General features: G+C 44.5%; 1 protein-coding gene across 6 annotated transcripts in view; it reads right to left on the bottom strand.

The window, feature by feature from the left end:
- The window catches only part of ADGRG6 (adhesion G protein-coupled receptor G6), a 160,667-nt gene that overhangs the window by 16,174 nt on the left and 129,851 nt on the right, over positions 1-14,642 (bottom strand). For all 6 annotated transcript variants that reach the window (XM_090040581.1, XM_090040618.1, XM_090040629.1 and 3 more), the window contains 5 exons: positions 10,920-11,023; positions 8,516-8,643; positions 7,399-7,667; positions 4,555-4,669; positions 3,660-3,943 (listed from right to left, as the gene is read on the bottom strand). In XM_090040581.1, the coding sequence (XP_089896707.1) occupies positions 3,660-3,943; positions 4,555-4,669; positions 7,399-7,667; positions 8,516-8,643; positions 10,920-11,023 (900 nt within the window). The remainder of the gene's footprint in view (positions 1-3,659; positions 3,944-4,554; positions 4,670-7,398; positions 7,668-8,515; positions 8,644-10,919; positions 11,024-14,642) is intronic.

Here is a 14,642-nt window from a genome sequence, read left to right as displayed (position 1 = left end):
ACGGGGCTTAACCTTATTCCTGTGGGAAGACTAGAGTTTGCTGTTCTAAATATTTCCTAATACAACTCCCAAATTTTCCTTTAGTCGGTTTTACCTCATTACTTCCTGGTGGTCTCCAGCCTCCGTGATTTTGTTACTCTTCTATGAATTTTCTCAGCTTCAGCAAATCTTTCTGGCACTGAGATACTATATCTCATAGCAAGCTAATAATTGATTTTCAGTTTTTTCCCCGTGTTCACTCATTAGGTATTTGTAATGGTGACTGTGGGTTTTGGTTAATTTTTTGACAATATTGTTGTTTTCATGTGTATTCAATACAAGTAGTGCCCGAAGACTGGAAGAAGGCCAATGTGGTGCCGATCTTCAAGAAAGGGAGGAGAGTGGATCTGGCTAACTACAGGCCCATTAGCCTGACTTCTATCCTGGGGAAGATCTTAGAAAAGTTTATTAAGGAGGCCATCCTTGAGGGACTGGCCCAGGATAACATTCTAAGGGACAGCCAGCATGGGTTTGTTGTGGGTAGGTCTTGTTTGACCAATCTCATTTCCTTCTATCACCAGGTGACCTATCACCTGGACAAGGGAGAAGAGATTGATGTCATATATCTTGACTTCAAAAAAGCTTTTGATCTGGTATCCCATGATCACCTCTTGCCCAAACTGTCCAGTTGTGGCCTTGGCTCCACCACGATCCGCTGGCTGGGAAATTGGCTTCGTGGTCGGACCCAGAGGGTTGTGATTGATGGCAGTCACTCATCATGGTGCCCTGTGACCAGTGGGGTCCCTCAAGGCTCTGTCCTGGGACCCATACTGTTCAACATCTTCATTAATGATGTGGACATTGGAGTTAGGAGTGGACTGGCCAAGTTTGCCGATGACACCAAACTTTGGGGCAAAGCATCCACGCCAGAAGATAGGCGGGTGATCCAGGCTGACCTGGACAAGCTCAGCAAATGGGCAGACGAGAACCTCATGGTGTTTAACACCGAAAAATGCAAGGTTCTCCACCTTGGGAAGAAAAACCTGCAGCATCCTTATAGGCTCAGCAGTGCTACGTTGGATAGCACTACAGAAGAAAAAGACTTGGGGGTCATCATTGACCACAAGACGAACATGAGCCTGCAATGTGATGCTGCGGCCAGTAAAGCGACCAAAATGTTGGCGTGCATCCATAGATGCTTCTCGAGCAAATCCCGGGACGTCATTCTCCCCTTGTACTCAGCCTTGGTGAGGCCGCAGCTGGAGTACTGCGTCCAGTTTTGGGCTCCACAATTCAAAAAGGATGTGGAGAAGCTTGAGAGAGTCCAGAGGAGAGCCACGCGCATGATCAGAGGTCAGGAAAACAGATCTTACAATGACAGGCTGAGAGCCATGGGACTCTTTAGCCTGAAAAAGCGCAGACTCAGGGGTGATCTGATGACCACCTATAAGTTTATCAGGGGTGACCACCAGGATCTGGGGGAACGTCTGTTCACCAGAGCGCCCCAAGGGATGACGAGGTCGAACGGTCACAAACTCCTGCAAGACCGTTTCAGGCTGGACATAAGGAAGAATTTCTTTCCTGTCCGAGCCCCCAAGGTCTGGAACAGTCTGCCAGCGGAGGTGGTTCAAGCACCTACATTGAACACCTTCAAGAGTAAATTGGATGCTTATCTTGCTGGGATCCTATGACCCCAGCTGACTTCCTGCCCTTTGGGCAGGGGGCTGGACTCGATGATCTCCCGAGGTCCCTTCCAGTCCTAATGTCTATGAAAATCTATGAAATCTATGAAGTGTATCACTTTGCCATTGAAAATAGTTATTTTCCCACTGAGATTCATTGCTTGAGCCTGCAAGTACACTATATATAAAATGTCTAATGAAGGCAATAGAAGTTCGGCTAAGAGAATATTTGCTGAATCTTAGCTTGTTCTCTTTAGCTGTTGAAGGTAGGACAAGAAGGAAGGTTCATGTTAAACCCCAGAATAATGTTCCTCTATGTAGAGCAGCTAAATATTGGAACAAGTTGCCTAGATAAACTGTAGAATTCCTTCTGTGGCATTAAGAAGCTGGATAGGGATGTATCAGAGATAATTTTGGTACGATTAAAAGCTGTGTTCATGTGGGAGGCAGACTAGATGACTCCTGAATTTCCTTTCAGTCCTATGTTTCTATGAGTCTAGTCTGTAACTACTTTCGGGGTGGGGGGGAGGGAGGGGACATCTACACATGTAATTTGATTTGCAGTTATAAAATCCAGCACATAACACACCAGAATTTAGTGCTCTCAGGTGCCATGTTTACACGTGCAACCAGGACTGCTGAACACTGAGCTGGGGTGGAGCAGCCCCAGCTGGCAGGGGACCTAGGGGATGAGCCTGCCAGCCTGGGGCTGTTCCAACCCAACTCAATGTGCTGCGGAGGGGCTGGCTGGGGCATGCGGATGTTCCAGTGTGGGGCTAGCCAGCAGGTAGGCCTCTTCTGAAGCATACTCATGTCCCAGCCGGCCTCAGCAGTGTCTACACATGCGTTTCCATGGAGTAAAATACCCCACAGCAGGATAGTACTTGTCAATACTGCTGTGGAGTTTATTAGTTTTCTGAGGCCTGATTGGGCTGCACGTGTATATACCACCTTTTAGACATTTTCTTTAGCATCTCAATTTGAAACCAAACCAAACCAAAAAAACCACCACATTATGCTTTTTCCATGAAAGCCCAATACACTTTTAGCAGTAAATTTGTCTCATCTGTAGTAGATAGAAAGTAATAGACATAGCACAAATATTAAGTGAGTTTTCTTTTTCCATGAAGGGAAGGTATTTTGCTGACCTCTGGCAAGCTGTACTTTCATTTCTACATTTATTTGTCTGTGGGATAATAAGCTTTCCATAAATTACACTCTTATTGATTTTTTTGGGAGATGGAGGCTCTTGCATTGTATGGCACATACACAAATCAGCTTTGAACTTAAGTCATTTTAAATGTCAGCTGCATAGTTCTATAATGTACTAGGACTTGATTACAATTTACAGCATTTTCCACAACTGAAGGATGAACAAGGCTGGAAAAATAAAATACCCTAACCTTCAGTAAGGAAACTGATATAAACGGATTGCTGTAGTTACTGGAGTTTCCTGAAACTGTTGGGAATTTAATAGAGCCAAAGCCAGGCTGGTCTCATATATCATTCTACTGTCTATTCACAGTAAATCAATGCAGAACTGAGATTTGTTTTAATGATCTGGCAATAGTTTCTAACAAGTATTTATAAGCTTTGCAGTTTCCCTAAGGGAAAACATTGAGTAAAGGGATTTCCTACATTTGTAATAATGCACTAAAGGAAATCTCAGTCTTTCTTGCCATGTATTCTGGATATTCTTGTTATATTTCAAACTGTATTGGAAAGGGGTAGCGGTAACTATGGAGTGCATGTTATTGGAAGGACTTGGAACTATCCATGATCACTACTAAACTAAGCCTTATAGTGTGCATGGGTTTAACTGTTTTATAGATGGGAAAGTGAGAAACAGAGAGAATTAAAGCGACTCAGTACATTAGAGCAAGTATTTATCTTTAAAAAACTTGGCTTTAAGTCACTTTCTCAAGATGCTGGGGCAGCTCTTCCAGTAACATTAGCAGGTCTATTTTGCATTGCTTACTGAACTGGAATTCACCTTACCTTGCAAAGAATTGAAAATTGAGAAGAGGTACATGAAAGGGAGAGTTAAGGGGCCCCAAGCAAAAAAGGCAAAGCCCCACGTCATGCCCAGTAGGAAAGTCAGGCTGATCACACTACGGAGATTCCTCAGGATCTCTTCCCGCAAGGTCCGATTTGTTCTCTTCCCATTTCTTCCACAGATCTGCACCATCACCACAATAAACATGGCGATGTTCATAAGAAACATGATTCCGAAGTAGCCAGCACAAGTCACATAAAAGACAGTGCCATCTTTGATCCAGCAGCTGTAAAAATAACAAAATGCCATCTTTCTTAGACACTGGAAATTATGCTCCTCTTCAGTTATTTTGATCAAGATAAGCAAGGTTATTCTATCCCTACCTTCATTACTGCACAATTAAAACATCTCCTGTGTAACAACTCAAATCTTTGGACATTTTGTTTCTGTAACCAGAGTAGTACTCTGGAGCCTCTAAATGTTACTATGGGATACACTGGTATCTTGCCAGGAGCATAAAGGTTATACCTACTTTTTTATAAGACTCATTAAAAAAAATTACTGACTTTTAACATACAGATGCAGCCTGAGGGAAATGTGGTCCACTTTTGCAATGATTTTTCTTTATTTGAAATATATGAGATATATGAAATAGGAATGTTAAAATTTATTTGCTTTCAGCAGTATAAGTGATATTTTTTACACCAGTTTGGGTCACAGAGAAATTCCTTTCAACACTTTTAAAAAGATTCAACTACAAATAACTTAGGAGATAATGACCTGGTTTTCTGCTTGCTTTGATTTTGCACCTACAAGCTTTATGAAAGCAGTTTGGCCACTCCCAAATTATTTGCCAAATGCATACATTGACTTGTAATGCTTTTAAAAATTACTTACAAATCATCTCCTCCTTGCCCTTTAGCATCTCTGCCATATAATTGTTTCCCATAGATACGACCTGCACTTGTATTTGTGCTGGCTAAAACAATTGCCACCACTAGAGCAGGTAAACCTGTAATACAAGAAAACATTATGGTGATTTTCTTTTCAAAAACTCTACAAATGTGAGACCTCTATGCAAATCAGAATAACAGATAACATCAAGAGCTGCAAACTTTTGCATCAGAATAGAATAGAATCCCACAACATAGAGAAAGGACACAAAATAAGTAATTACTCAGTAAGCCCTTACAAATCTCACTGCAGTCAATGGAAGCTGCAGGTACACAACACTGCATACATGTCATACATCATGTATCTGACTTAACTTTGGATTCACCAAGGGAAACTCATGCCTGACCAACCTAATTGCCTTCTATGATGAGATGACTGGCTCTGTGGATGTGGGGAGAGCAGCAGATGTGATATACCCTGCCTTCAGCAAGGCTTTGAATACAATCTCTCACAACATTCTTGCAAGCAAGCTAGGGATGTAAATATAATTTTAAAATATTTGTTTAACCTCCTTTAATTATATTGGTCAAACAATTAACTGATAATACAGCAGCTCAGACAAAGCTGCTGCTGGGAGCCAATCCTAGCTCCTGGAGCCCTCTGACTGGGGAGAAACTGGAGGGGAGGCAAGCCCAGCAGGACAACACAGCCCATGTGAAACTGTCCTGGAAGGGAGGAAGCACCTGTGAACCAGCAGCTAATTGCTTAATTGACGAGTCATTAGGCTGCTCTCTGTTTTTCTTTTAGGCTAGGGGTACTACACCCCTCTCACCTCTCTCTCTCCCCTTCCTCTACTCCTTACTACTCTCTCCTTCCTGCATGCCCTGCTAACTTCTGATTCCTGCTAGGACACCACATGGTTTCCCTTCCCTGCTTCTGTAACTGTGCAACTGGCCCAAGCTAAGGATAACCAGTAAGCTAACCCGTTATCACTGCACTCATCGGTTAAATAATTAATCATTTAACCTTTCACATCTCTAAAGCAAGATAAGGAAGTATGGGTTGGTTGGATGAATAAACTGTAATTACTCTTCAGTCATAGGGGGGCATTTGTGTGTGGGGCAGAGGTGGGCTGTCCGCTATGGGCTGGGGCTCTGTGCCCTCCTGTCTTTGCCCTGGGAGCTGTGTGCTGGCTGCACCATGTGTCTCCTGCCTGCCCGGTGGTGAGAGGCACAACATGGGACTGCATGGCTCCTGGGGCAAAGGCAGCAGGAGACAGAGCCCCAGCTGGTTGCAGGCAGCCTGCCTCCACCCTTACACACAAATCCTGGGGGCATGTGCAGTAGTGGGGAGCTGTGACCCCCACACACCTGGACAAGCCTCCTGTGACTTCAACCCATGATCTGCCTGGCCCCAGACCCTCCTTCACCATAGGGGCTTCAATCTACCCACCTGTCCCTTCCCTCTACAGATTTACCTTTAGGGAGCCATGTGTGTGTGTGTCTGCCCCTCACTCCCAAACCCTGCTGCTGCCCCTCACTCCTGACCCACAGTACCCCACATCCTGCCAGGGACTGTGGGACCCCCTCTCTTGGTTCTAAGCCCCCACACACACCCACAGCCCCCACACCTTCACAAATTCCCCTCCACACCCTCACCCTCCAACCATACAAAGTAACTGCATAGTTTTTCATAATTTTGAGTTTTTCTGTGTATAATTTTGTGTTTTTAGTTCGCGCAACTAATCACAATCAATTTTTAATCGTTTGACAGCCCTAGACTAATTTTGATTCAATTGGACTGTGATTGCCACTTTAGTCCGGAGGTTAACTATTCTGTGTTGTTTTGCAGGATTTTAAACACAAAAGACAGAGTCAAATATGTCCAATACAGAAAAAATAAAGAGCTGTCTTGCTTCATGAATCCTACAGTGATTTTCCAGCAATACTTTTATATGTTAAAATATCTTAAGACTGGAAAGATTACTTGTGGTTAAACCACTGTACCAACATTGAGAAATTTTGGTACAGTTCCTAATTCTGCCACAGAATGTATTCTTTGGCAAGAAATCTTGGATTTGATTCAAAGTCCACTGAAAGTCAATGCAAAGGAGAGACTGGATTGGGTCTTTAATTTCTTTGTATTTCAGGCTCTACTGATGGAAAGGTAATATTCACCTTTTGTCTCTCATCTCTTGAGGTTTTAGGCTCTTCATAACAATGGCTGCCACTTATGTATTTACCCTGCACTTACCACATATAGCAGCATCCATGTGAGCATGGACATTTGGTTCTCCAGGGACACCTAGCAGCAGGACACCTTGTGCTGCTGCTGCTAGTTGTCCTCGGGGAATGCCTGTGACATGTGACCTCTGGCGTGCAGCAGGTTACCATGAGTGGTAGAAGAGGCTGGGGCCAGCACTGGGCTGGCCCTAGCGGACTTATTTGGGGTTCTGGGGGCTTCCTGGGGCTGCAGCAGTAGTAATCCTGCTGCTTGAACCACGGGCAGCAGCCAGAGCATGGCTCCAGCTGGCCAAGCTCCAGGGTTGAGCAGCGTGTGCTGCCCCCAGATGTGCCACTCTACTTTTTTTTTTTTCCATGGGTTTGTTTGACCTCTGGATATCCAAGGGTCAAAAAAACCCTCCCATGCTGCTACCTTGCAGCACACTGAACAGCTGAATGTGCAGTATGTGGTGCTGCAGATGTGTCTACAGTGCTACATACCACACAACCATGCTCATCTGGATGCAGCCTATGAGTCTGATCACTGCACTTCTGATAGCACAAATAATACATAATAATAATTTTGTACCTATATACTATACGAAATATATCCTTTTGAACTTACCCCAGCCAATGATGCAAAATTTCAGTATGTAACGCCGAATGTAGGTGTTGAATACTTTTACTAGAGCAATGTACATGTGAACAGCTTCCAGTCCCATCCATGTAAAGGTGGCCAGAAGGAAAAAATGCAGGAGGGCAGCGATGGCAATGCATAGACCATCTATGTTGAATGATGCAATCCAACCATCAAGCAAGAAGGACAGATTAAGAAAGAGCAGGGCTGTGCTCAAATTCATTAAGATTTTAGAGGGATAATCTCTTCGTAGCTTCCTAGAGAGACAAACACAGACATATAATTTGCAACAGCTGTGGTTAGTAATTTATAAAAGAAATAAGGATAAGGAACAAAGGTCTCTTATTGGCAACAAGCTGATATGGTAATACAGCACGGTGGCACGTACATTAACAGACTATTGTTGAAGTACTCTATTAATTTTTTAGGGGACAATCTACATCCATTCCTGAGTGGCAGCAGGTGGTCATTAACCAATAATCTTACTGCACTTATTTTAGGCATATAATTAATTATTAAAACCTTTTTGAATAAATTTAAGAGCAAGAGATCAGATTTCTATCTGATATTCACATTTCATTGAATATCAGATACAAATTAAAAGAAACAATGTAGTACCAAACAAGAACTTACTTCTGTTTATTTTTAAAAAAACCTTTAATTAGTTTAGTAGGACATAGCATCATTCTCTGTTGTTTGAAAAAGTCTAAGAAGCTTCAAAATCAAATATATTTCCTTCCAACTAGTGCACAATACACTGTGTGTATTGAGGACCTCGCCAGCAAATTATAGTCTCTTTTGACCACGATGTTATACTATAGACAGCTTGCAGTAATTGGAGAGTACTTGTGTGTAAAATCTATTCTCTGGCAAGCCATCCTGTCCTGTTACCACTACTGTGTGGCTGGCAGCTAAAACAACGTAATTGTAATTCCTCTTTTCACTTTCCCAAAAATTATACCAAAATCCCCTAAATTATCCTGCCATTTCAGTGGGATTGTTTTTGAAACTACTGCATAGTTCACAAATCTTCATTTCATTTCCTCTTCCATTTCTTTCGGAATAGTTCTAGCATGCCCAAATTCTTGAAAGCATAAATACTTACTCGAAAGCAATGTATGTCAGAAGAGTTGCAGCTGAAAATATGGCAGATATTCCACAACCAATGTAGGTGATGAAGGTGAGGACTTTGGTATTTTGTGAATCTATTTTTGAAGCTGTTCCCTGGAGGTCCTACATGAGAGTTGAGGAAAAAACACACATTCCATAAAACTCCATCTAATGAACTTGATACAGTTTCTTGGTATTAAGTCAAGTAAAAACTCAAAAAACCCCACTTTGGCAGTATCTATACATCCCTAACGTTAAGGTCATGTTTACTGGGTATATTTAGTCTACAGTCACACCTTTGACTTCCTTCCCACAACCCTGGAAAACAGTGCAGTGAGTATTGTAGTAGATGGCATCATCAGATGCACATAGATCTCTCCTACTCATATTATTTCTATGCCCACATTTCAAATAGCCTCTTTGTGAGAAAAATCTACTGTTTGCAATTCCTTATTTTCTTGACACTTTTAACTTCAGGAGGCTCCTTTCTTTTACAAATGTTCAAACTGAATGTACTACTGATAATTGCACTTAATATGTGACCATGCTGGAGAATGGTTATGGTTCTTCTAGCAATACCTCCATTCAACACCAGTTGCTAAGGATGTGGTAGAGGCATCTATGAAACAAATATTTCACTCACACCTTTGCTACCTGTTGACTTCTAACTGTTGTGTGGGTGAAACCAAGGGCAAAATGTTGCTCTGTGGCTTAGTAATCTGTTTTGACCTATAAAATAAGAGTTATAAATAATGCTGGTAAAATTGTGACAAAGGCAACAATTCAACAGAAAAATTGGAAGTGAAATGGGAACATTTTGGGGATATTTTTCCTGTTTTTAGTCCAGCCCTAATTGCCACATAGTACTGTCTCAGAATAACTGCCAATGTCATTTCCTTTTCTAAGTACAAGAAAACACTGCAATTTTTTTGGATCTGTATCACTCTGCAATAAATGTTAGCAAAAAGTACCATTTAATGGTGACTGTCACATGGTCACTGCTGTTATTTGATGGGGTTTTTTGCAAAAATATGCAGCAAAACGATTCTATTTAAACTTTAAAAATACTGCATTCTTCATTGTCAAACGTAGGAATGTCTTATAGTCAATTTCCATATGTATATGTTATATACTTGTGAAGCATGTTGCTTAAATCAAGAGATTATTCTCTGAAGTTAGGCAAATATCTCTATGGAAATTCAAATAGGAATAGCAAAAACGAAAAAATAATTAGAAAGGTTAAAAGTATGTAAAAATGGCCCTTTGGCACACGGCCAAATTTCAGAAAACTTCCTTCTCACTTCCTAATGTCACAGAGGCATTCAGAGTAAGAGAAGGAGCTTATTGAACATATCCCAAAGAAAGCTCCTTTTTTCCCTTTAAGCATGAGCAATGAAACTTGAATATAATTAGCTTAGAAAAGGACAAAAAAGGCTTATGACATTTTTTTTCATATTTAAATTCAAGCATGATGTGAAGAAAGCAACTGTATAACAGGACTTATGGAAGCCAAAGTTGAAACTGTATGACTTCCTCGCACTATAAGTTATTCTGCAAGGAAAAGATTTTCCTGTTTCCCTCACTCCGTCTCTTGGTATTTGAAATATTTATAGCTTTCTTTTATTATATTTTTAAAACCCATTTAAACTAGTTAAATCAAAACACATGTACCTGTCTTCATAGCAAACGTTCTGCCTGGAAAAATGTTTCTGAAGCCATATAATATTAATGTTAAAGTGAAAGCCAGGGTACAGTATATGCTAAAGGTTTGGGAACCCAGAAAAGGTTGTTGTTTTTGAAAAAAACACCAGTCTTCAGGAAAAGACTGCAATTTCATACTTTTTCCTTTTCATATTTTTTCGTTCAGTAACATTTGGCTTGATTTACACAGCAGTACACAGTTACAATAGATTTATTCCAATATCTCTTTTTTTTTTGCTGGCGCATTGGCAGGACTCTACTTGATCTATGGTTTGCTTCTACCCAATGCTAGGCTTCTCCTGGCTTCACCCACAGCCACCAATATTGTGCTCAGCAGTATTGCAACCTTACATTTTACATTATTTATGACAAACAAGGCCCAACCAGAATCAAGACTGCTATTGTACTACAAGTTTTTCAATATCTGGGTACCTTTGTGGGCAGATTTTACTTATATACCTTTTGTCTGGAGAATACAATACAAAATTATCTTGCTTGCTTGATTTTTTTATTCAATCACTTTGATTTATCATTTTATTTTACCTGTAGCCCTTCTTTACTACTAGACAATATTTAGGTACCAGAAAAATGATATATTAGTAAAAAAAATCTCACTTGAATGCAAAGAAACTCAAATATATAGAAGCCCTTCTCTTGTCCCACCAAGACCTATAACAGAATAGTGAAGGCTCACTTACCATGAGTACCCCAAAATGTGTAAGATGATTGCATAAGCAAACTGTCTCATTCTCATTTGATTTTTGTACAGTGCAGCCTGTAGCATTCCAACCGCCTTGACCATCTGCAGGAATCAAACAATAGAAACCACAACTTCAGGCAAAATCAAAAAAGACATAGCACAATGTCTTGTCCAGATATCCAGGATCTCTACATGTATTATAGTATTCTTTCAAGTGGAAAAAGCCTTGAAATAAAGCAAATCCAATATACAAAATATATCAACCTAGGATTGTGCTAATCAAGAACTCTGCAAGGTGGATGGAGTAGAAGCTATTACATCAAATTCTGTGGTCTGTGTTATATGGCAGGCCAGGCTGGATAAACATAACAATTCTTTTAGCTTTAAAACTTAAGAAAGTGTGAAAGAAATGGTGCCAACTCAGATCTAACCCAAATCCACTAAAATTTCTACTAGATCTCCCCCTCCTGCCACATCAAAATTAAGAATCTTCAAGGGAATCTTCAGTTAGGCTCCGGAGCAGCAAGAGACGTGCAGGTGAAAGCCCAGTGCGCCCCTGCTCCCCCAAAGCCCCCCAGAGACTCCTCAGCAGCCGCAGAGCCCCCCACCGACCCCAGCACAGCTGGAGGCAAGTGGGGCCTGTGGTGGGAGGGGGTTAACCCCTTAGTGAGAGGGAGGAGGCAGCTGAGTGGAGCTGGGCTGGGTCCCGCCCTGCCCTGCCCAGGCCCCTACTTGGCTCAGCCCCCCAGGGAGCCACATGACTGGAGCCACACGAACAGGCTGCAGAAACAGGTGCACTTGTCTACCGGTGTGTGAGTTAGCACAGAGTTCACGCAGGAGGGTGCGTGGGAGGGCCCGAGACCCTGCCTGCGAATCGCCCAGGGTAGACAGTCCCAGCCATAGCCAGCTTACCGGAGGCATGACACGGATGGGCACACGCCACACCCTGAGGGTCCCCTCGGGCTCTGTGGCCCTCCCCCCCACAGCACCTCAGAGATGGCCACCCATACGGAGCCCATGGTTCCGGGTTCCACACAGACGGAGCCCCTGGCTCTCATCTGTGGGGGCTGCCTGTCCCTTTTTCAGGCTCTGGGGCCTGTGGGGTCTGCTCCCTTTTGGGGTCTCTGGTGCGCCAGCTCAAGGAGTTCCAGGTCACAGTCCAGAGACTGTGTGCCATCAGGGACTGTGAGGAGGAGATAGACTCCTACTGCCAGACCCTTCTCCCCCGGAAGCCGGAGGGTAGACCAGTCTCCCTCCAGGACAAAGGAGGACTCCAGGACCTCCCACTCTGTCCAGTTAGGGGCATGGACCAAGGTGGTCAAGGGCCCTAAGGCCCGCCGCACAAAGGCCCCTGCCCCGCTGGAGCTTAGCAGGAGGTACACACCTCTTGCTGCTACAGCAGAGCCTGCTGAGTTGCCAGCTCGTGCAGGCAACACTGGCTCAACTGCAGCTACCGCCCCCGCTCTTGCCAAGACAAAACGTAAAGTGTCTGTCATGGGAGACTGCATCCTGAGGGGGACAGAGGGGGCAATCTGCCGCCCCGACCCTTTAGCCCGGGAAGTCTGCTGCTTCCTGGGGGCCCGCATCCGGGACATTGCGGAGAGGATCCCTAAGCTCCTCCAGCCCACAGACCACTATCCCATGCTCCTTATTCCAATGACACGGCTCGGAACACTCCCAGCCAGGTCATGAGGTGCTACAGGGATTTGGGTATGGGGTCACAGGTGGTGTTCTCTTCGATCCTCCCAGTCTTGGGGTATGGGCTGAGAAGGCAGAGGAGGATCCATGTAGTTAACCAATGACTGCGGTGCTGGTGTTATAGGGAAGGCTTTGGATTCCATGACCACAGCCCGCTCTTTGGTGAGAGAGGCAGTGAGCTGCTGGGAAGAGGTGGCCTCCACCTCTCTCCCCTGGGGAGGAGGCTCTTCTCAGCCAAACTGGTTGACTTGCTCCACCAGGCTTAAAATTAAGCCCGATGTGGAACGGGGGGACTACCACCACTGCTGCCAAGCTGAGCCGCCCTTGCAAAGCCAGCAGGCTAAGGCACTTAAGGGAGCCCACCCCTGCCCCAGCCCTCGTACAATCTGTGGGCAAGGCAAGAGCCCCCAAGGGGACACTTGCCTGCCTGTACACAAATACCAGGAGCTTGGGGAATAAGCAGGAAGAGCGCGTCCTCCTGCTCAATAAAAATAATTATGATGTCATAGGGATAACGGAGACCTGGTGGGACTCCACCCATGACTGGACCATGGATATAGATGGCTATACCCTGTACAGGAGGGATCGTGTAGATAAAAGGGCCAGGGGTGTAGCTCTCTATGTTAAGGAAAGCTACATGTCCCTGCAAGCTGATATTGACGACCAGGGTGGATGACTGGAGACCCTCTGGGTTAAAATCCATGGGGAACACGGCACAGGGGACACAATGGTGGGATTCCACTACAGACCTCCCACCCAAACTCCTGAGCTTGACCAGGAGTTCACCCAGGAACTGGCTGAGGCGACATGCTCCAAGACCATGGTTGTCATGGGTGACTTCAATTACCCAGACATCTCGTGGAAGGATCACTCAGCAAAATCTGAGTGGTCACAAAGCTTCCTCTTGTGCGTGAATGACCTCTACCTGACTCAAGAAGTCTATGGGCCAATGAGAGGCAAAGTGCTGCTCAACCTGGTACTGGCTACTGGAGATGACCTAATCGGCAACCTGGTGATTGATGGAAAGCTGGGTGACATCGACCACGAGCTGATCACCTTCACCATCCACTATAAAGCTGGCAAGTCATTCAGGAACATGGAAGTCCTTGACTTCAGGAAAGCCGACTTTGACAATCTCAGGAGGCTTGTCAGTGAGGCCCTAAGGGATCATGACCCCAGGGAGAGGGGAGTTCAAGAAGAGTGGTTGCTCCTCAAGGGAGCGATCCTCAGTGCACAAGCTAAGTCTATTCCATCTCAGAGGAAAGGCAGCAAGAGGGCACAGCATCCTCCCCTGGCTCTCTGGGGACCTAACAGAACTCCTGAGGCTAAAAAGAGGCCTACAAAGGATGGAGGATGGGATTCACCTCCAAGGAGGATTATTCTGCACTGGTTTGGTCCTGCAGGGAGCAAACCAGGAAAGCCAGGGCTGCAATTGAACTCCAACTAGCTTCGAGCACCAAGGACATTAAAAAGTCCTTTTTCAGATATGCGGAGAGCCGGAGGAAAAGCAAGGGCCATGTTGGATCTCTGCTGAACCAGATGAAAACAGGATGTGTTTCAACACTGACAGCAGGGTGCTGCACTTGGGCAGTAGTAACCAGCAGCACACTTATCAGATGGGAAACTTCCTTCTTGAGAGCATGGAGGCAGAAAGAGATCTTGGAGTCATTATTGACTCCAAGATGAACATGGGCCGACAATGTGAGGCCACGGTTGGCAGGGCTAACTGGACCTTGTCGTGCATCCACAGGTGCATCTCTAGCAGGGCCAAGGAGGTGATCCTCCCCCTCTATGCAACACTGGTCAGGCCACAGCTGGAGTACTGTGTCTAGTTCTGTGCGCCCCATTTCAGGAGGGATGTGGACAACATTGAGAGGGTCCAGAGGAGGGCCACCCGCATGATCCGGGGACTACAGGGCAGACCCTGCAGTGAGAGGCTGCGAGACCTAAACCTGTTCAGCCTTCACAAGAGAAGGCTGAGGGGGGACCTGGTAACCATCTATAAACTCAGTAGGGGGGACCA

This window comes from Crocodylus siamensis, chromosome 1 (genome assembly GCF_052110815.1).
Source record: "Crocodylus siamensis isolate JL-2025a chromosome 1, ASM5211081v1, whole genome shotgun sequence".
Taxonomy (NCBI): Eukaryota; Metazoa; Chordata; order Crocodylia; family Crocodylidae; genus Crocodylus; species Crocodylus siamensis.
Note: the sequence above shows the minus strand (reverse complement) of the source record. Positions and strands in the feature narration are given on the sequence as shown.